This window comes from Dipodomys spectabilis, unplaced genomic scaffold, assembly GCF_019054845.1.
Source record: "Dipodomys spectabilis isolate Male_0828 unplaced genomic scaffold, ASM1905484v1 ptg000039l, whole genome shotgun sequence".
Lineage (NCBI taxonomy): Eukaryota > Metazoa > Chordata > Mammalia > Rodentia > Heteromyidae > Dipodomys > Dipodomys spectabilis.
This window is the reverse complement of record NW_024870716.1, coordinates 5,264,000-5,285,000: the sequence shown is the minus strand read 5'-3', so window position 1 is coordinate 5,285,000 and position 21,001 is coordinate 5,264,000. Positions and strand designations below refer to the sequence as shown.

The 21,001-nt window shown below is 39.5% G+C and overlaps 1 protein-coding gene across 2 annotated transcripts; it reads right to left on the bottom strand.

Moving 5' to 3' along the window:
- Window positions 1-3,397: 3,397 nt before the first annotated feature.
- On the bottom strand, window positions 3,398-20,995 carry Pus7l (pseudouridine synthase 7 like). Of its 2 annotated transcripts, XM_042677580.1 has the most exons (9): window positions 20,949-20,995; window positions 14,995-15,920; window positions 14,566-14,725; window positions 12,471-12,663; window positions 8,930-9,028; window positions 6,387-6,468; window positions 5,441-5,718; window positions 4,324-4,377; window positions 3,398-3,730 (listed from the first exon to the last, which is right to left on the bottom strand). In XM_042677580.1, exons 2-9 carry the CDS (start codon window positions 15,902-15,904, stop codon window positions 3,404-3,406), a joined length of 2,103 nt encoding a protein of 700 aa, XP_042533514.1. In that variant the 5' UTR covers window positions 15,905-15,920; window positions 20,949-20,995; the 3' UTR covers window positions 3,398-3,403. The 2 variants fall into 2 exon arrangements, with proteins under 2 accessions (XP_042533514.1, XP_042533515.1); XM_042677581.1 differs by lacking the exons at window positions 4,324-4,377; window positions 20,949-20,995 and having other exon boundaries at window positions 14,995-16,043.
- Window positions 20,996-21,001: the final 6 nt, after the last annotated feature.

Genomic DNA, 21,001 nt, shown 5'->3' with positions numbered 1-21,001 from the left:
AAGTTGCAGGGCTCAGCCATGTGCAAGAAAACTCAAACAAGAGGTCAAGGGCCTGACTTCAAGCCCCAGTACTGGCACATGCACATTCACACACACACACACACACACACACACATTTTTAAACAGTTCAGAAGTACTCACAGAAAAAGTTTTTTCCTATTACCCTACACCTTCCTCCAACCTCTTTTTGATCAGTGTTTGCTGAAGTAGACTCTAGATAGTTCTCAAACTTAAACCCTAACTTAAACCCACTACTAAATTCCCATATTTAGAAACAATTATTTCTCCTTTCGAGGTGTGTGTGTGTCTGTGTGTGTGTGTGTGTGTACGTATGTGTGAACCCTCTAAAATGTAAACTTAATATAAACTTAATCTGGGCACTGTTGGCTCATGCCTGTAATCCTACCTACTCAGAAGGCTGAGATGGCTGAGATCTGAGGATTATGGTTCAAAACCAGCTGTAACTGTAACAGGAAGGTCTATGAAACTCATCTCCAAGTAACCAAGGAAAACTGAAACTGAGGTATGTTTCAAGTTGTAGTGCCAGCCATGGGCAAAAAGGCTAAGGAAGAGTAATAAGGACTTAAGTTCAAGTCCCAGTACAGGCACAAACAATAATAAACCAAAGCACATGCTTATGAATTGATGACATGTCCCACATAAATGGAAAACACAGGTCACCAATTCTATCACAGTATATTAATAAAGTCCCCAGGCTGGGAAAAAATCATGACAAATACTATTATTATATAAACTGATTTTCCACATGAACGGTATCCATAGTGACTTGGAATAAATTTAGTGATCCTTTCTTTATACATGGGTAAACTAGTAAGTAAATAAATATATCTACAATTACAGTGCCATCTACAGGCAAAGAAAGTAAATGTGTGGTAGCATGTAATGCTTTTTGTATTTTCTAATGGCTACTTTACATTTAAAGGCAAACTAAATTTGATCACTTAAAAGTTGTGACTGAAAATCACAAATTAACTGATTATATTTGCAAGACACAATTTAACTTATGAAGTATTGCTAAAACATATTTTATACATTTTATTTTTACTACTACTGAATAAAGCCTCTCTCATTCCACAAATACCTTAAAATTGTGAAGGTAATTTAAAAAAAAAAAACCAATGGTAATACTGTAATATCTCAATGTTAGGTTTTTGAGACTGGTATATTGCTAAAGTATACAATGACCAAAAAAATAAAGTGTGTGCTATATGTGTTTTACATATATATATAATGTAATATATACATATACATATGTATATATAATTCCAAATGTGCTGAGCACCAGTGGCTCACAGCTATAATCTTAGCTCATCAGGAGGCTGAGATCTGAGGATTACATTTCAAAGTCAACCCAGGCAGGAAAGTTTGAGAGGCCCTTATCATCAAAAGACTGAAGTGGAGCTGTGCCTCAAGCGGTAGACTGCTAGCCTTAAACCTAAAAGCTCAAGGACAGCAACTAAACTCTGAGTTCAAGCCCAGGACTAGCTCATATACTAATAGAATTTATCATGATATTACTAGCAATGAGAAGATGCTCAGATCAGATTTTTGCAAGAAGTATATATTGGTCATCTCACCCCACTCTAAATTTAATTGATATAAACTGCTTACGATGGTTTATGATATGGGATAGTTTAACAAACATTTTCCAAATGCGCAAATGTTTCCTTCCTCTAGCAACTTGAGATGTGGATAACCCTACTGTCACTTACTAAGTTGATATTACCTTGATTCTTAAAAAGAATCAATAATATGTCCAAAGTCACAGGAATATATTTAAGATGGAGTCTGAATACAGTTGTGCCTATCTCTAGAAGCTGAGGTTAAGATAACAGCAAAAAGACACCAATGAAAGCAAAAAGACACCAATGAAAGCAAAAAGCCAGGGGATCAACAGACATCAAAATATAAAAAAAATGTATGAAAAAATCTGGTTTCAAGCTTTATCAAAGATTATTTATCAGACGTGGGAAACTTTCTGCTTGTGGGCCCTGCTGTAAGGCACTCAAAATTTGCCACAGATACATAATACTTCTTGTAGGCTGCCCACAACCCGTCTGCCTATATTAGTAATTTTGTCTGGTCATGGGCATTCCTGATGTCTCATAAAGGAGTAATAACTAACTCTTCTGAGATAGCTATCATGAGAAGGAATGGTATTTCCCATGTATATTGCTTTGATCAATTATTTCAAAACTGGGAAAGGATGACAAGAATAATTGGCACACTGTTCATTTCTTTCCCACCAACCATGCGTTTAGGGTCACTCCGTTTCACTTTCTAAGCAAAGGGCGAGAAGATATGAACCAAGGTTGCATCAATTGCCTTACCTTTTACTTTTCATTAGCCTATGTTCCTAGTAGTTTAAAAAGATATGCTGCACACCAGTAGCTCATGTCTGTAAAACTAGCCATGCGAAGAGAGCTGGGGATCAAAGCTCAAAGCCAGGCTGATCAGGAAAGTCCATGAGATTCTTATATATACTTAATCAGCAAAAGGCTAAAAGTGGAGCTGTGGTTCAAGTGGTAAAGGGCCAGTCTTGAGTGAAAAAACTGTGGGAAAGAGCCCAGTATACACACACACACACACACACACACACACACACACACACACACACACACACACACACACACACACACACGTCTAAACGCTATGCTACAGAATGAAAGCCATTGAAAGAACACGAAGTTTGGAGTCATACAGATCTTAAATTCACACCATCAGACTTGCTGCATATCCCTAAAACTTTAAAACATCAAATCCCAATTTATTCGGATGTTATAAAAATTAAAAAGAAGCTGGTGACTCATGTCTGTAATCCTAGCTACTCAGGAAGCTAAGATCTGAGGATTGTGATTCAAAGACAGTAGGACAGGAAAATCCATGAGACTCTTATCTCCAATTAACCACCAGAAAACTGGAAGTGGCTCTATGGCTCAAGTGGTACAGCACTTGCCTTGAGCTGAAGAGCTGAGGGATAGCACCCAGGCCCAGCATTCAAGTCCTACTGCTGACAAAAAAATAAAATAAAATGAGATAATTACAAAGCTCAAGAAATATTAGCTCCTCCTCTGGCCAGGAGTGACACATGTAAGCCAAGTGTCCATGGCTCAGGCCTGTAATCCTAACTATACAGAAGGCTGAGATGTGAGATGCAAAGCCAATCTGGTTAAAAAAGAAGGAAAAAAAATGTCCATGAGACTTGTATCTCCAATCAACCAGCAAAAAGTCAGAAGTAGAGCTGTGGCTCAATAGGTAGAGTGCCAGCCTTGAGCATGAAAGCTACTGGACAGCTTCCACACCCTGAGTTCAAGCCCCAGTACTGGCATACAGGAAAAAAAAAAACCCTGACATGTGTATGATGATACGGAAGGTATCCACTTTAAACATCATGCTTCATTATCTCCCTCAGGCACACTGTAGCATAACATGAAGCATCAAGATCAAAGGAGATGACAAGGGAGAAGTTTGCTGCATGGATGTGAGACCCTTCCAGTTCCTCAGCAGTGTCATGATCTCCAGAAAGCTGGTGTGTTAGCTTGTGAGGCCATTTGAGAATCTGTCGGTAGCATCCTGGTATGTTCAGTTTGAGAGTCGGTACTTTAAAACGACATGTCTGTAGCCCATCTCGGCTAAGTATTTCCTGGTACCACTGCCCTACTTTATTCTTTGGGTATAAAATGTTGTATCCAAGAACTGGCAGAACTACCTGGGAATGAAGAGGGAAAAAAGAAACAATAACAACAATATACATATGAAACAGCCTTCGTTAGAATATATAATTATATGTTACTTCTATGACTGAGACCTAGATCTGTAAAACATCAGTCTCAGGACCTAAACATTATAGGCAGACTAAAATATTCTTTGAATACCACACTATGATACCTTTAACACTGCCTGGTAATGAAAATAGCTAATGGAAATAAAGAACTCAGCTGGACATTGGTGGCTCATAGCTATAATCCTAGCGACTCAGGAGACTGAAATCTGAGGTCCCAAATGGAAGCAACCCGGGAAAAAAAATCTGTGAGACTCTTATCTCCTATTAACAGACAAAAAGCCAGAAGATGGAACTGTGGCTCAAGTGGTAGAGCTCTACTCTAGAGCAAAAAAGCTAAGTTTAAACCCCAGTACCCAAATTTAAAAAAAGAAGAGTTAATAAAAATGTATAGAATTATAAACTGAATGTGTGTGTAAATAAATAAGTTAATTTAGAAATAACTTAAAAGCAGGAAGTGTGTCAGGATTTTATCTTTGGTGGACAATGTTTGTCCTTAGTAATTTATACGAAAAATTTACCTGGTGCATTGCATATGTATTAGCTGATTCCTCTTCCTTAGTCACCAGGTGAACCTAATTTTAAAAAACATGATGAAAATATGAATGGTTGCCAAATGTTTTACACGACTGCAATTTTCCCTAACTCTGCTGGGTATAATTTGATTCTTATACTGAATATGCATATATGAAAACAAGATCTTTTCCTAATAGCCTGTCTCTGGAGACAATTAGCTTCTAATACAAATTAGAACAGTTCTTACTGCCTTATATACTGATTGCTAAAGCTGGAAAACAAAGAGAATGGGAAGCTGCTCTGAGACAATACTGTTATTGCAGACTTTTTTTTTTTGTCACTGGTGTGGGGCTTGAACTCAGGGCCTGGGCTATGTCTAAGCTTTTGTGCTCAAAGCTAGTAAGCTTCACTTCTAGCTTTTGTGGTGGTTAATTGGAGATAAAAGCCTCAGACTTGTCTGTCCAGATTAGCTTCAAACTGTGATCCTCAAATTTCAGCTTCCGGAGTAGCTAGGATGACAGGAGTAAGCCACTGACATTTGGCTTCTTATCTCAGTCTTACCATCTTCTCCTAACCTACAAAGGATTTTTTCCTATTTATTTACGTATTTATTTATTATCTTTTTTTAGTGTGTGTGTGTGCACACACATATGCATGTGTGTGTGCACACACATATGCATGTGTGTGTGTGTGTGTGTGTGTGTGTGTGTGTGTGTGTGTGTGTGTGTGTGTGTGTGTGTGTGTGTGTGTGTGTATGCCAGTTACTGGACCTTGAGTTCAGGGCCTTGATCTCTTGCTTGGCTTTTTTGTTCAGGCCTGGTGTTCTACCACTTAAGCCAAAGCTCTATATCTTTTATATTTTATTTGTAAGAAGGGTGTTTGACGTGTTACTTGTATGATTGTTTTAAGAAGTGTTGTTTTTTTTTTAAAGGAAGCTTTGCTGTCTTTATGTCTTTCATTCTGTAGCATTGACCAATCTGAGCTAAGTTCAATTGTCAGCAGATAAGCATAATAGAAATAAAGAGATAAATTAATAATGTTTTAATGTGTTCCCCAAATTAGAGCTTCTGAAAATGACTGCTCCTCATGCTACCTCCACACCCATGGTCAGATGGTACTTACTTTACTACTGGAGAAATGGTCATCAACGTCTTCCTCCAAACACACCAGATCACCCTCCACTACCTTGCATCCGTAGGTGGCAAGTCTGTAAGATGCTGCCTCATTCCAAATCTTGCTGCTATAGGCATGGACATAAAATATGCGCATGGAGTGGGGAAAAGAGAACCAGGCCTGAGTACATCCCTCCTCTGTCATGCCAAAACGATGTAGGGACTCCAGCAGTGCCCTTTCTCGAACTTTGAACTCGGGCATCAATGACAGTGTACCCTTTGCGTCCTCTGAAATGAAGAGCAAATCAGATCTCAGTCACTCATAAAGGTCTTTCTTTTGCTGACAAAACAAAAGGCAATCATACTAAGAACAAGCTGCTCAGAGCTCAGCAATATCAGTTAAATCTAGTTACACCTCTTAAAACATTTGTGTGTGTATGTGTGCGCATGTGTGTGTGTGTGCACACACGCTTGTACTGGGGCTTAAACTCAGGGTCAGGGTGCTGTCCCTTAGCTTTTAAGCTCCAGGCTGGCACTCTACCACTTGAGCCACAGCTCCACTTCTGGCTTTTTGGTAGTGACTGGAGATAAACATGTCATGGATATTCTGGCCTACGCAGGCTTTGAACCACGATCTTCAGATTTTAACCTCCTGCGTAGCTAGAATCACAGGAATGAGCTACCAATGCTCATGCCTGTGGCAATGGATTTTGACCAAAGAAAACCAAAAAACTATTTCTTTCCTCTCCTCTAATCCCAAGGAGTAATTACAACAGATCAAATTCCCAGAGAGCTGGCAAAAAAAAGTAGCACTATCATGTAATAAAATAATTCAAAATAAAATAATTATTACAATGGATTTCTTTACACACTCTGAGCAATAATGCTTTCCTGCTGTCCTAACATTTAGAGTATGCATCCCTATTGCTATACACGGAGTAGAAAGCTTTACATACCAGTTTGAAGAAAATATTTCTTTGCCTTGTTTACAGGATCATCCAAGTCTTCTGGTGTAAGAAATAATTTTATTGCTTTCATCTTGCAAAACCAAGCAAGCAAACATGTTAAAGAAAACGTTAAATTATATTTGTGTGTGTATGTGTGTATGAGAGAGAGAGCGAGAGATAGAGAGGGAGAGAGAATCCCAGGACTTGAACTCAAGGACTGAGTGCTATCCCTAATTTTTTTTGCTCAAAGTTAGTGTTCTACCACTTGAGCCACAGCTCTGCTTCCACCTTTTGGTGGTTCATTAGTGCCCAGGCTAACTTTAAACTGTGGTCCATAGATCTTAGCCTCCTAAGTAGCTAGGATTAAGAAATGAGCCACTAGCACCCAGCCAAATTACATTACCACCCCCCGCCCCCATCGTTGGGGCTTGAACTCTGGGACTAGGCACTGTCCCTCAGCTCTTCAGCTCAAGGCTAGTGCTCTACCACTTGAGCCACAGCGCCCACTTCTGGCTTTTTCTGTGTATGTGGTGCTGAGGAATCAAACCCAGGGCCTCAAGCATGTGAGGCAAGCACTCTACCACTGAGTTACCTTCCCAGCCCTTCCTTCCTTCCTTCCTTCCTTCCTTCCTTCCTTCCTTCCTTCCTTCCTTCCTTCCTTCCTTCCTTCCTTCCTTCCTTCCTTCCTTCCTTCCTTCCTTCCTTCCTTCCTTCCTTCCTTCCTTCCTTCCTTCCTTCCTTCCTTCCTTCCTTCCTTCCTTCCTTCCTTCCTTTGCCTAAAAGGCTACCTTCAAAGACAAGGCATTCAATTAATGATATATGATGTTTGATCTGCTCTTCAGACTTTCAAGAATTAAACAATATTTCACATAGAAATAAACCTTATGTACAAAATGAATATTTAGTTTTAAAATGTCACAGATGGGTAAAAGTACCTCCTCTCTAACCACTTCTCTGAATGTACTTCCACTATTCTTCAATTGAAACATGAATACAATTGGACTTTCCTCTTGGGGCTAGCTTTCAACTAGGATGCTCAGATCTCAGCCTCTTGAGTAGCAGAGATTATACAACTGAGTCACTCGCACCTGGCTATAATTGTAATTTATAGTATTCAGAGTTGACCAACATGCACAACAAAAAGTAAGAATAGGGCAATGAAACAAACCATTGTTTTCATTTATATTCTCAGATCCCTGAATTCTTTTCTCTTAAAAATTGTTGCTACGTCAGGTGCCGATGGCTCACTCTACTCAGGAGGCTAAGATGTAAGGATCACAGTTCAAAGCCAACCTGGGCAGGAAAGTCTGTGAGACTCTTATTTCCAGTTAATCTCCAAAAAGCTTACGGTGAGGCTGTAGTTTAAGTGATAGAGCGCTAGCCTTGAGCAAAATAGCTCAGGGACAGCTCCTAGGCCCTGAGTTCAAGCCCCTGGACTCACACACACACACACACAGGTGCACACACACTTGCCTGCATGAAAAGTATAAACAGTACTCAGGCCCTGAGTTCAAGCCCCAGTACTGGGACACACAGACACAGACACAGACACAGATACACACACACACACACACACACACACACACACACACACACACATGTATATGGACATATTCACACACAAATACTTTTCTGTGTGTTTGTGTGCCAATTTTGGGGCTTGAGATTTGGGCTTAAGAGCTGTCTCTTAGTCTTCTTCCTCAAGACTAGCACTCTATCACTTGGGCCAGAGCTCTACTTCTGGCTTTTTTGGTAGATAACTGGAGACAAGAGTTAGGAGTCTGCCCAGGCTGGCTTTGAAACTCCATCCTCAAGATCTCAGCCTCCTGAATAGTTAAGATTACAGGTAGGAGCCACTGGTGCCAGGCCACAGACATACTTTTAAATGTAACTTATTTGTGATGTATATTTGTAGCTTCATTTGAGACTAGTCAAATTTTGTTTTCAAATTTGCCACTGCCCTCTAAACTTGGGTTGATTCTATCTCTTATATGATTTAATACCTGATTTCTATAGGATATGCTACCTCCAAGTCTTACATTCAGTTCACAGGGGATTTAGAAAATGTTGATTCAGGGCTGAGAAGGTGGCTCAGTGGTGGAGCGCTTGCCTTACATGCATGAGGCCCTGGGTTTGATTCCTCAGCACCACATAAGCAAAAAGAAAAAAGCCAGAAGTGGCGCTGTGGCTCAAGCAGTAGAGCGCTAGCCTTGAGCTGAAGAGCTGAGGGACAGCGCCCAGGCCTAGAGTTCAGGCCCCACAACTGGACCCCCCCCCCAAAAAAAAAAAAACGTTGATTCATTCTATGTCAAGCTTTCAAGTAAGTATTAAACATGGGGCATGCATATAATCTGCTTTTCTGCACATGATACCAAGATTATAGTTGCTTAATAAATGTTCAATATGTATTTGGGGCATATGCATGTATATGTGTGTGAATATGCATTTATTTGCTTAGGATAAGAGAACTAGGGGCTGGCTTAAATAAGAAGTAAAAATGACTAAAAAGATAAGATTATATCTATAATATACCATTAATTTAAAATCCATACCATTTCACTCTTCAGCAAAGCTAATCCAATTTGATCTGTGTGAACTTTCCTTCCCTTTCCAAATCTCTGTGGTCCATAGTAATTCACAAAGCCTTTACTCTATGAATAGAAAATAATTAAGAAGTCATTAATAAGAATTAAATAAGAGTTTATCTAAATGGTATCAAAAATGTGATTGGGGTTGAAGGCATGGCTCAGGTGGTACAGCACCAGTCAAAAAGCAAAAACATCAGATAATGAATTTGAGTTCTGGTCTTAGATTTAAAAAGAAAAAGGAAAAAAACATCAAATATTTCTCTTCGTATTTCCTACAAAAATTCTTGTAATCAGGCATTTGTACAGAGACCAAATAGTCTGAGAAATACTACATAAACAGAAAAGAACACACAATTAGAAGTTAGCACGTAATTATGCCCATAACCCTGGCTATTCAGGAGGCTAAGATCTGAGGATCAACAGTTGAAAGCCAGCAAGGTAGAAAAGTCCATGAGATTCTTCATATGTAGAAGCTAGATCTAAAATATAACTGGACATGATGACCTATCCAGGACTCTAGACATTCATACACAGACCAAAGAAGGATATACTTGGGGAGAAATCCAAAGGTGTAACTTCTCTACATTTCAAGTACTATCTATGGAAATGAACTCCAGGAAATAGAAACAGGGCCTTTTACTGGTTTTGTTGTTGTTGTTGTTTTAAGTCTACAAGATTCTTACCTCCAACTAACCAGTAAATAGGCTAAAAGTGGAGGTGTAGCTCAAGGGATATCACCATGTCCTGAGTTCAACACAAACACACACACACACACACACACACACACACACACACACACACACACACTGAGTTAGCACATAAAACTATTGAAGAAAGCTTTAAAAACATGTCAACTTTCTATTCACATGACTGAGAAGGTTCCTGGGATATACCAGACAAGTTGTAAACACAGGAAGATTGAGTGGTCTCCCAGTACCTGGATTTGATCTCTGCTCTAAAGTGCTTTCTCATTTTGAGACTCTTCTGCCATCAGGAAATGGGGGGAAAAGAAACAGACTTCTTTTCCAAGTCACTAAAAATCCTGGCTTCTTTATATAGTCATATATTCTTCAGTCTCTCTTGGTTCTTACAGCCTGCATGAAGCTGCAACAGAACTTGCATGCCAGGGCAGCAACTCAGATTTGCCTCTTGATAGAAGTGAATTTTGATGCAAGTATACTTTTTGATACAAGTGATATAAGGGAATTCTAAGGTCATGCTTTGAAACTGCTCTATTTTTCATTCAGAGGAGAGAACGAACTTACTATTGCAACTTGTAAAGAGACTCATGGAAGACAATCTTCTACATGCACATTATGAGAAATGTACACATATCTTTACACAATCATTACTAAACTCCAACCCAAGGACTACTAAATAAAATATGCTAAGACACTATCACAATACAGGACAAAGGGAATTGTATCTTTACAGAAAAATTAGATAGATTTTTGCAGATAGATGAAACACTTTAATTAATTAATTCTCCCATGTATTTTGAGTTATTTCAAATTTAAAATAAAATGTCAGATAACTTAGAATAACTAGAATTTTATCTATCCCTCCAAACTACTTACATATACCAAACGATTCACAACTATTAATGCTATAACTCTAAAGAAAACTCAAAAGACATCTCATTTTCAAAGCTACTTGACTCCCTTCCTTCATCATGGGAATTGAACTAGCTAAAGATTTTTTTTTTTCATTTTTGGTGGTTTTGGGGTTTAAATTCAGGGCCTCTCTTTTGTTACACAGTCCTACCATCATGTAAGTCACACCCCAGCCCTAAGACAAAGATTATCTCTTTTAAGAACTTCTTTAACTATTAAGTAGTAGAACAAGGGGTTTTAACTCAACATGTGTGTGTGTGTGTGTGTGTGTGTGTGTGTATGAGTGTGTGTGCGTGTTTGTGCCAGTCCTGGGAACCATCCCTGAGCTTTTTTTTGCTCAAGGCTAGCATTCTATCACTTGAGCCACAGCTTCATTTCTGGCTTTTTTTGGTATTGGAGGTAAGTCTCACTGACTTTCCTTCCTGGGCTGACTTCAAACCACAATCCTCAGATCTGAGCATCCTGAGTAGCTAGGATTGCAGGCATGAGCCACCAGTACCTAGCAACATAACTACTTTTATAAGTACAATGCATCATGATCAGTGTGTCACCCCTTTTCAGCATTCTCCTCCATATCTCCCAACCCTACCCATCCCCTCAGCTTACCTAGTTCCATGTTCACATACGTACATTGAATATTATGACCAAATAAGCTAAGATTATTTATAATGATCATTTCATAATAGGCAGGTGGAGCCTCATAAATACCGATGCAAAACTGGTAACGAATGCAATCCAAATTCAGAGAAACACACTCCATCTTCAAAGAGATATTATTTTCAGAACCATTTCACAAGAGTGGAGGGTATAAAATTTTTAGATAGATGAGTCATAAAAGAAAGATAAAAGAGTATACAGAGCATATGATTTCAGGCATTGAAATATACATAGGTTAAAATGCTGAATTTAAAAGGTCTTTGGCTGGAAGACAGTTCTTTAACCGTAAGCCACAAAAACGCCCAGCTTTGTTTGTTTTCCTATTAGAGAGGTATAAAATTGGGTAAAAAAGATGGTGTGGTCAGGAACTTGGCTCCGATCCTCTCCACGCTGGCTCCAGGGCAGAATCACTTAGCAAGCTATTTAAAAATAGCCATGCCAAAGCCACAGCCTCAAACGTTCTAAATTGATTTCGAAGGAGAAATTGACTGCCGACATTTTTTAAAAGCTCCTCAAATTGAGAATTACTAGTCTGCATCCGGGTTTGGCAAATGACTCCAGCCCACCAAGTCCTATTTGGCTCAACACTCATTTCTGCAAATAAACTTTTACTGGAACACAGCCCTGCTCATTTATCTGTGTATTGTCTACAGCCATTTTGACACAATGGCAGTTGATTCATTCCAACATAAACCATATGCCAGCAAAACCAAAAATATTTATTATTGGCCCCTTGTAGAAAATCTTGCTGACCCTCTAGTTTAGATGAACAGACTGGGACTATGATTATATAAACACACTTGAATGCTTGGCAGATGTCACTTAGAAACCTAAGTCATCTTTGCGTGTGTGTGCCAGTACTGAGGCTTGAACTCAAGACCTGGGTACGAGCCCTAGCCTTGAGTTTTTTCAAAGGCTGGCACTGTATCAACTTGAACCATAGCTTCATTTCTGGCTTTGTGTGGTTCATTGGAGATAAGAGTTGAATCTCTGAATCTCAGCCTGCTGAGTAGCTAGGATGATAGGCATGAGCCACAATGTATGTTTGGTCTTAATACAAAAGCATGTTAAGAAAAAAAAAACAGAAAATGTCAAATGGCCCTCCTTATTATATTATTATTATTATTATTATACATGCAGATAAAAAGATACAAAAGGAAAAATATTTCCTTTCTTTCCACAATGCAGAGAGGGACTATAAAGATTTTCCTGTAATACTGTATGTATTTTCTTACCTTAACATTTTCTATTGCCTCCAAAATTCTCTCTCTCAAATTTGCAGAATCATTGATTTGATTTTTTAAATCTCTGATGACAATATCAAAGTGATTTCCCTTGAGCTGACCAAGTCTAAGGGCATTGCCTACAGATCGAATATTAAACACATTCATCCTTTTCTTTTCCATTTCTTTCTCCACACTTTTCAACCTAGAAGTGATAAATCACACAGGCTCAATTAAATCTTTCATCTAAAAATTAACACAAGGCTTTAAATGATTTAAATGATAGTTGCCAGGCAGCCCCTCCGATCAAAAATACAATATTTTTAATATTCCAGTCTTAATGTTATTGCAAATATTCACACTTAGACGATTATACTTATTTAAAGAGTTATTTTAAGAACTTGAATAATGTTGTGTGTGTGTGTGTGTGTGTGTGTGTGTGTGTGTGTGTGTAAAGTATACTTATAGGGTCATTATACTTAAAGGGTTAATATAGGGTTATTATAGAATTATAGAGTTGTTTTGGGAACTTGAAAACATATATATTATATAATACACACACACACACACACACACACACACACACACACACACACACACACACACACACACACACCAATGTAGGCCTTCTGGCTTATTAGTTCAAGTGATCCAGAAGTTCTGATCTATCTGTCATAACTCTGCTCCTTGCTGTCTCAGTCAAAAATTGAAAAAATAAAAAGTATTGTTTTTAAAACCCACTGGCACTAGAGAATTTATTCTTATTCAATTTACTCTTATTCGATTTATTTTTCTTATTGGGGGGGAGGGGTAATGGGCCTCGTGCTTGCTAGGCAGGTGCTCTACCACTTGAGACACACTCCAAATCCCTCACTCAAACTTTTAATTTTTCCCCAGCATCTAAGAAGTGAATTTTTCCTTTAGAATGGTAAAAAATATGTTAAACAATTGACTTACCTAAAGGAAGGTTAAATGTGAGTACTTTACATTTATCAGGGGTATATTTTAAATCTAAGAGTCCACAAAAATAAAGGCATAAAAGCATCATAGCAATTAGGAAAAATAACTTACAATACACTTTCCAGAATATAAATGCGTATTAGAATATAGTATAGAGGTTTAGAAACAATTTGGAGAATTTAAAAATCCCCCACTTCTCAGTTTCTATCCTAAAACATCTTCTTTTTTTTTTTTGTCACTCATGGGGCTTGAACTCTGAGCCTGGGGTGCGATCCCTGAGCTCTTCAGCTCAAGGCAAACACTCTACCACTTGAGCCACAGCGCCACTTCTGGTTTTCTGGTGTTTAACTGGAGATAAGAGTCGCACGCACTTTTCTGTCCAGCCTGGCTTTGAATCTCGATTCTCTTAGCTCAGCGTCCTGAGTAGCTAGGATTACAGGTGTGAGCCACAGGCACTAAGCTCCTCATCTCTCCATCTCCCTCTCTCTCTCTGTCTCTCTCTCTCTCTATATATATATATATTTTTTTTTTTTTTTTTTTTTTTTTTTTTTTGGTTGTGGGGCCTGAACTCTGGGCCTGGGCGCTGTCCCTGAGCTCTTCAGCTCAAGGCTAGTGCTCTTGAGCCACAGTGCTACTTCTGGCTTTTTCTGTTTATATGGTATTGAGGAATTGAACCCAGGGCCTCAGGCATGCAAAGCAAGCACTCTACCACTGAGCCACCTTCCCAGCCCATCCTCCTATATCTTTATGTAAATTTAAAACATAAAATTACTTATGAAGAAGACAATCACATTACTAATGTAGAATGTATTGCTTGGTCTATAACCAACTGATTGACAAATTATACTCTCAATATCATTCTGGGTTTTAAATCTATTTATCTGATGCAATATGAAAGTAAACTCACATTTGTAATCCCACCTACTTAGGAGGCCAAGAGTACCACAGTTCAAAGCCTGTGTAGGCAAGAAAAATGGGATTCTTATCTCCAGTAAATCATCAAAAAGCTGGAAGTGGAATGGCTCAAGTAATCGAGCTCCAGCCTTGAGCACAAAAGCCCAGACCTTGAGTTCAAACTACACACACACACACACACACACACACACACACACTTAAACTTCTGTCTTATAAACCAATAACTTATTACCTTTCTGGATTCACTTTTTTAACCACCACTGACTGATAGGTGACAGCTTTCTTATCTTTAAGGCCTGCATAGCTAAAATCCGAAGGAATCACTCCAAGTTTCATGGCTAAAAAACCAAGTGCTTCAAACATTTCCAGGTTTTCCTTTCGTAGAGTAAAAGCTGAAACAAAAGTAATTCTGAATTACAAAAGGGGCAGTTTCCATTTCTAGCACACTAGCAGATTATGATAAAGGATCAAGTCTGTAACTCAAAATATTTGCATCAAACATTTTCATCAAAATACAAATATACAAAATATACAAATATACAAAATACAAAATCACCATTATAGATTTCAACTGTCATTTAAAAAATACTGATAACTCCTTGGAGGCTTCACACTGTTTCTCACATTTATCTAAAGAAATGATAATGATTTATTAAATTACCTGTATATACAACTTTCCTTTCTTGGCCTTGAAGAGGTCTTTTTCCAGGTGTGTGCATCTTCTCCCGAAATCTTACAGTTATCACATTTCCATTATTCCCACTCTTGAAATTTCCTTCAGGAAACGACTTGGTTTCTACCAGATTCCCAAATTTCTTGTTGACAAAATGATGCACAGCTTTTCTGTGATCTTTGTTTGTATCAGGTTTAAACGTGAATTTCGAATTTTCTTTCTTTGCATCCAAGTACTTAAAAAAGTCAAATGCTTCCTCTTCAGACACCAAATGACAGAGTTCTTTACACTCAAGATTAGGTTTTACAACAATCTCACTGTTTTTACCGACAGTGATTAAGAAAGGAAATTTCTGCCTGACAGCACTGTGCACGGCAGCCCTGTGGTTTTTCTCAAGGAATTTGCCCAATGACAATTCAGGAGTTGCTTCCACTGACTCCCCTTTCAAATTCCACTGTTCTTTTATCTCTAGGGCAAATTGACTCAATTGTTCATTAGTTTTCTCATCCAAAAAACAACTTAATAAATCAGTTTTTCCTTCTTCCCAATTGGAAATCCCACCAGTGGTACTGTCTTCTTTTTCTGAATCAGACTGAAGTTTGTGATCACCTTGGGAGCACCTAGCCAAACCAATAACTTCTTGATTATTTCCATCATCAAAGGTTCCATTTTGAAAATCAAGTTTAGGCTTCTTGGCGATATTATCTGGCTCAGGTGGTATTTTACTAACTTCCGGAAAAGGTTCATCAATAGCCTTATTAGCTAACTGCCCCTGTCCATCAATCTCAATGACAATAAAGTCACTTGGTGAGTTCTTTATAGTACCTTGAAATCCAACATGATCATTAATGAAACATAGACTACTAAACCTGATTCTATAATCTGCATCTTCTTCCATTCTTGAGTAAGAAAGCCTACAAAAGAAATAAAGTCATCAGGAAAGTTGTGGATAACCAAAAGGGAATTGCCTCACAAGATTTCTCTGGTCCTGCCTCCTTTTCTATTGTTAAGTCCCATTCAATGACATTAATAACCTATCCTATGACTATATGTAATGTGTACTTGACTCTCCTATAATAAGCAGAGTTTACAAACAATTTCATATTTAACTAATGGTTTTTTTGTTGTTGTTAGTTTTATTTTTTCTGCAGGTCCCATGGCATAAACTCAGAACCTAGGCACTGTCCTTGAGGGTTTTTTTGTTTTTGTTTTTTGCTCGACTAGTGTTCTACCAATTGATCCACAGCTCCACTTGTTTTGTTGTTTTTCTGTGGGGGGGGGGGGATGAGGAGTTGGTGGTTAATTGGAGATGAGGGTCTCACAGCCTTTTTTGCCCAGGCTGGCTTCAAGCCACAGTCCTCAGATCTCAGCCTATTGAATAGCTAGGGTTACAGGTGTGAACCAGTGGCATCCAGCATTACCTACTGTTTTTAACCTTGATTTTTCACTTATTACAGGATTCTGTCTACATCAGCTACATCCCTATACCTGAATATTCTTAGACATCATGAAGTCTTCCAGTTCCTATTTCTTTGTCTAGCCCATAGTTCATTCTCTATGTGGCATTCAGAATATCGTCAAATATTAGGATTAAAATGGGTCAGCTTCAGTGTACCTTTAAAGTAGTATTTGGAAGCTGAGTGCTGGTGGCTCACACAATCCTAGACACTCAAAGGGTTGAGATCTGATGATCAGGGTTCAAAGACAGCTCAAGCAGAAAAGTCTGTGAGACTCTTGTCTTCAGTAAACTGAAGAAAGCCAGAAATGGAGGTGTAGCCAACGCAGTAGAGTACTAGCCTAGAGAAGCGACAGTCAAGAATGCAAGGCCCTGAGTTCAAACCCCAGTGCTGCCATCAAAAATTTGTATGACCTTTATAATAATACTAAAATAAATAAGAAAACAAAAGTAAATAAATAGTCATTGTAGGCCCACAAAGAAAAGTCCAGAACATAGATGTGTTTTACAATGATTTGTCTAATCTCATTCCTACAGCCTAAAATTCCTAGCTAATTCTACAGAGATTATGGTTAGATTTTTATATATTAGACATTCAGACATGAGAAGAACAAGAAGACTAGACGAAAGAGTCGAAATGGATAACGAGAAGTGAAGATCTCCATATCAACTTTAAAGGTAAGCTTAAGTTAGTCTTGGAGCTTCATTAAGCCTTCTGCAAAGCTCCCAGGAGGACAGATTCAATATTCTGAGGCTGATCCAGAGATTTTTCTGCAGCTTCACTGGCATTTGTAGGAGCAACAGACATGTGCAATTCCATGTGGCGCTGTGGGAAAGATGAACTGTTCCTGGAGCCTAAGTGGCTCTCTGTGTGTTATACATGCCGTCCAGCAAATTAGCTATACCTTTTTAGGTTTGGGGATTTTGTTGTTTTGTTTTGTTTTTTTGCCAGTCCAGAGAGCCTGGGCTGTCCCTGAGCTTCTTTTGCTCAAGGCTAGCACTCTACAACTCTAGCCACAGTGTCACTTCAGGCTTTATTCTGTTCGTGTGGTACTAAGGAATTGAACCTGGGCCTTCATGCACGCTAGGCAAGTACTGTACCACTAAGCCACATCATCTCGACCTTTATCTTGTTTCTACTAACCTGAACCAATTTAGAAAATGCCCCTCTCCCCAATCCTTCCCACTGTGCCATATAGAGACTATATACACATTCTGTATGTCCGACTTCTTTAGGAGATATAAAATAACATATTAATTTCCTTTAATTGCTTAAACTCCTACAGTTGCCTCTATTTTCTACCCTAATTGCTTTTTCCAAACTATTTCTTCTTCCTCCTCCTCCTCTTCTTCTTCCTTCTTCTCCTCTGCTTTTCTTCCCTTCTTGTTCTCGTCACCTCCCCCTCTTCCTCCCCTTCCTTCCTTCTCTTTCTTTCTTCCTTTCCTTTCCTTTCTTCTTTTCATCCTTTCCTTTCTTTCTGTTCTTTCCTTAAAAGTCCTGATTCCTTTGGGACTCATGCTACCGGGCTTTATCATCTGCTAGCACTATCTCGCTGTGATTCCTAGATAACTGTTCATTTGCTAATGAGTTCTGGCTCACCATCTTCCTTTCCAACACAATTTATTTTGTAGTCACCCGTGCAGATCATCTGCTTAAGGTCCTGGTCCCTCAATTCCTCACTTTTATCCTTTACTTTCCATCCTCATTTTGGTCATCCACTTTAATGGTTTTAATGTTGACTTTTCCATTATCAAAAATTGCCCTGATCACTCTCATTGTCCTTTTATTGCTACTGTAATCCAAAAACCAGGGGGTGGGGGGATGCGCATCAGGGGAGGGTAATAGAACCCAGGGCCCTGTGCATACCAAACAGACATTATACCACTGAGCTACATTCCTGTACCCGAATATTCTTAGACATCAGAAAGTCTTCTAATACCTGTTTCTAATACCCATGTTCATTCTCCATGTAGCATTCAGAATATTCCTTTAAAAAGTAAACCAAGATGAATGGAAAGGAAGAATAAGCCAATATAGTCATCACATTCGAAGTATATATGTGAAAATAGAAGCCAGTAACTTGATGGAAAGGGTGTGGTTGGAATAAATGAGGGAGAATGATGGAAGGGGTGACCTTGATCGAGTGGCACTGTACTCATAAACTGACAGGATGGACCTGGGCATTGGTGGCTCACACCTGAAATCCTAGTGATTCAGGAAGCTGAGATCTGAGGTTTCTGATTAAAGCCGGATCAGGCAGGAAAGTCTGTGAAACTCTTATCTCCAATCAACCAGCCAGAAATAAATAAAGCTGGAAGTGAAGCTGTGCACTGTGGCTCAAGTGGCAAAGCATTGGCTTTAAGTGAAATAAAAGCTAAAGGAGGGTATCTTGGCCCTGAGTTCAAGCCCCAGTACTGCCATAAATTAATTATCACATAAAAAGTAAACCATCAAGTTTACATTTCTAAACCTTCAAGTTACATTTATAATAAAGCCTCAATTATATACTCTAGCTTCCAAAGACACTTTGATTCTGGACCCTGTCTTTTGCCTTCTGCCTTTATTCTTTTATCCTCTATACTCATCACTCTGACCTTCAAAACCTTCACACCATTTCTGCTGTTCAGTTGCTCCTTCCTTAACCATATGGCTGCACCTCTTAGGATTCACGTTCGCAGAGGTTTCCTCTGTCCAATAACCTGTAAGAATCTCCAAATCATTTCTTCCATAAACCGTCTGATTTTCTGAGTAGCAAATCTAGCTAATGTGTTTCTCATTCATTGTCTATCTCTCCCAACCTAATGTCAACTCCCTGTTAACAGGAAATGTATATTCTTTATTCACTACTGAAAAAGTCACATTTAGAATCATTTCAAACACTTATTAGGTCCATAACCAATACTGTTAAGTAAACAAAACAACCATTACAAAATAAGAGCTCTAAGAGTAGAAGGAGGGGATATTGATCAAGTTGCACTGCACTCATAATCTGACTTGTTGAACTGAAATCCACTTAAAATAATTCTTGTACAACTACTTAAAATAATGAGTGAATGGATAAATAAATAAATAAATAAATACAATAAAGAAAGCCATTGCATCTGGGGGAAAAAAAAGGAAGAATAAACAGAAAGAAAGAAGGGATCGCTTTTGCCTAGAATAATCAGGAAGGCAAGCCAGGGACTAGTGGTTTATGCCTGTAATCCTAGATACTCAGGAGGCCGAGATCTAAGGATGATGTTTTGAAGCTAGGCAGGAAGGTTCATGAAACTCTTACTTTCATTTAACTACAAAAAAGCTGCAAGTGTAGCTGTGGCTCAAGTGGTAGAGCGCCAACCTTGTCCTGAGTTCAAGACTCAGGAAAAAAAAATTAAAAAAAAAAAGAAAATCAGGAAGGCAGATGGCAAGTACCAATCATTTAAGTCCTTGATTCAAGAGAGAGAAAATAGAGGATATCTTAAGTAATTAATGTACAAACAAAATATGCAATGTGGTTTATAAGAATAGAGAGTTCACAGGGCAGTAGGGGTAGGGAATTGGTACAATGATGGAAAACACAGCTGGGTTAAAACGATGAATGGTACCCAATGCCCAGCTAATGACTTCAACCCTGTTTCACTATCAATGGACCACTGGAGGTGTGTGTTTGAGAGAGACACAATCCAAAAAGACAGGTGTTCTAACAAGTCTCTGATGGAATGGTGCAGCTTGCACCTTGCGGGTGATGGAAAACAAAGTAATGGAGGCCCCAGCTGTTTGGCACAGACCTTTGAAGAATAATGGCATTTTCTTTCTGCAAAACCAAAAAGGAGGGGGGTGGCCAAAAGCATTCTCAGCTAATGAAACAAGCATACTTGGGGAGAATGTGTGGATAGGGGAACTTGGCATGGTGTGTGTATGTGTGTGTGTGTGTGTGTGTGTGTAAAGGTTTAGGCTAGCTATTTAGGAGGCTGGCACTGGAGGATCACAGTTCGAAGCCAGCTTCGCATGGTGTGTGTGTGTGTGTGTGTGTGTGTGTGTGTGTGTGTGAAGGGTTAGGCTAGCTGTTTAGGAGGCTGGCACTGGAGGATCATAGTTTGAAGCCAGCTTCGCATGGTGTGTGTGTGTATGTGTGTGTGAAGGGTTAAGCTAGCTGTTTGGGAGGCTGGCACTGGAGGATCACAGTTCGAAGCCGGCTTCGGGCAGGGACCGTCCCTGAGCCTCGACTCTCCACTGATCACCCAAAGGTCGGGCGTGGAGGTGCGGCTCCGGGGGGGGAGTGCCAGCTGCGGGAGGGGGGGGGGACCCCTAGAAGCCTCGGACAGGTGCCCGCGGCTCTCCGCGCCAGCCGCCGCCGCGCCAGCCCACACCCGCGGGCTGCAGATCGAAAGCCTCTTCCCATCCAGAACCGTCCCGACACCAGGCCTCACGCTGCCTCTCCGCCCTCTGACCCCGCGTGTCACCCCTCCCGGTGCGATCGGAGCCCGCACCTGGCGCCCGCCCTACCTCCGGGCCAGGGGAGCGCCTCCGCCAAGCACCACGCCGGCCGCGGGTGTGCG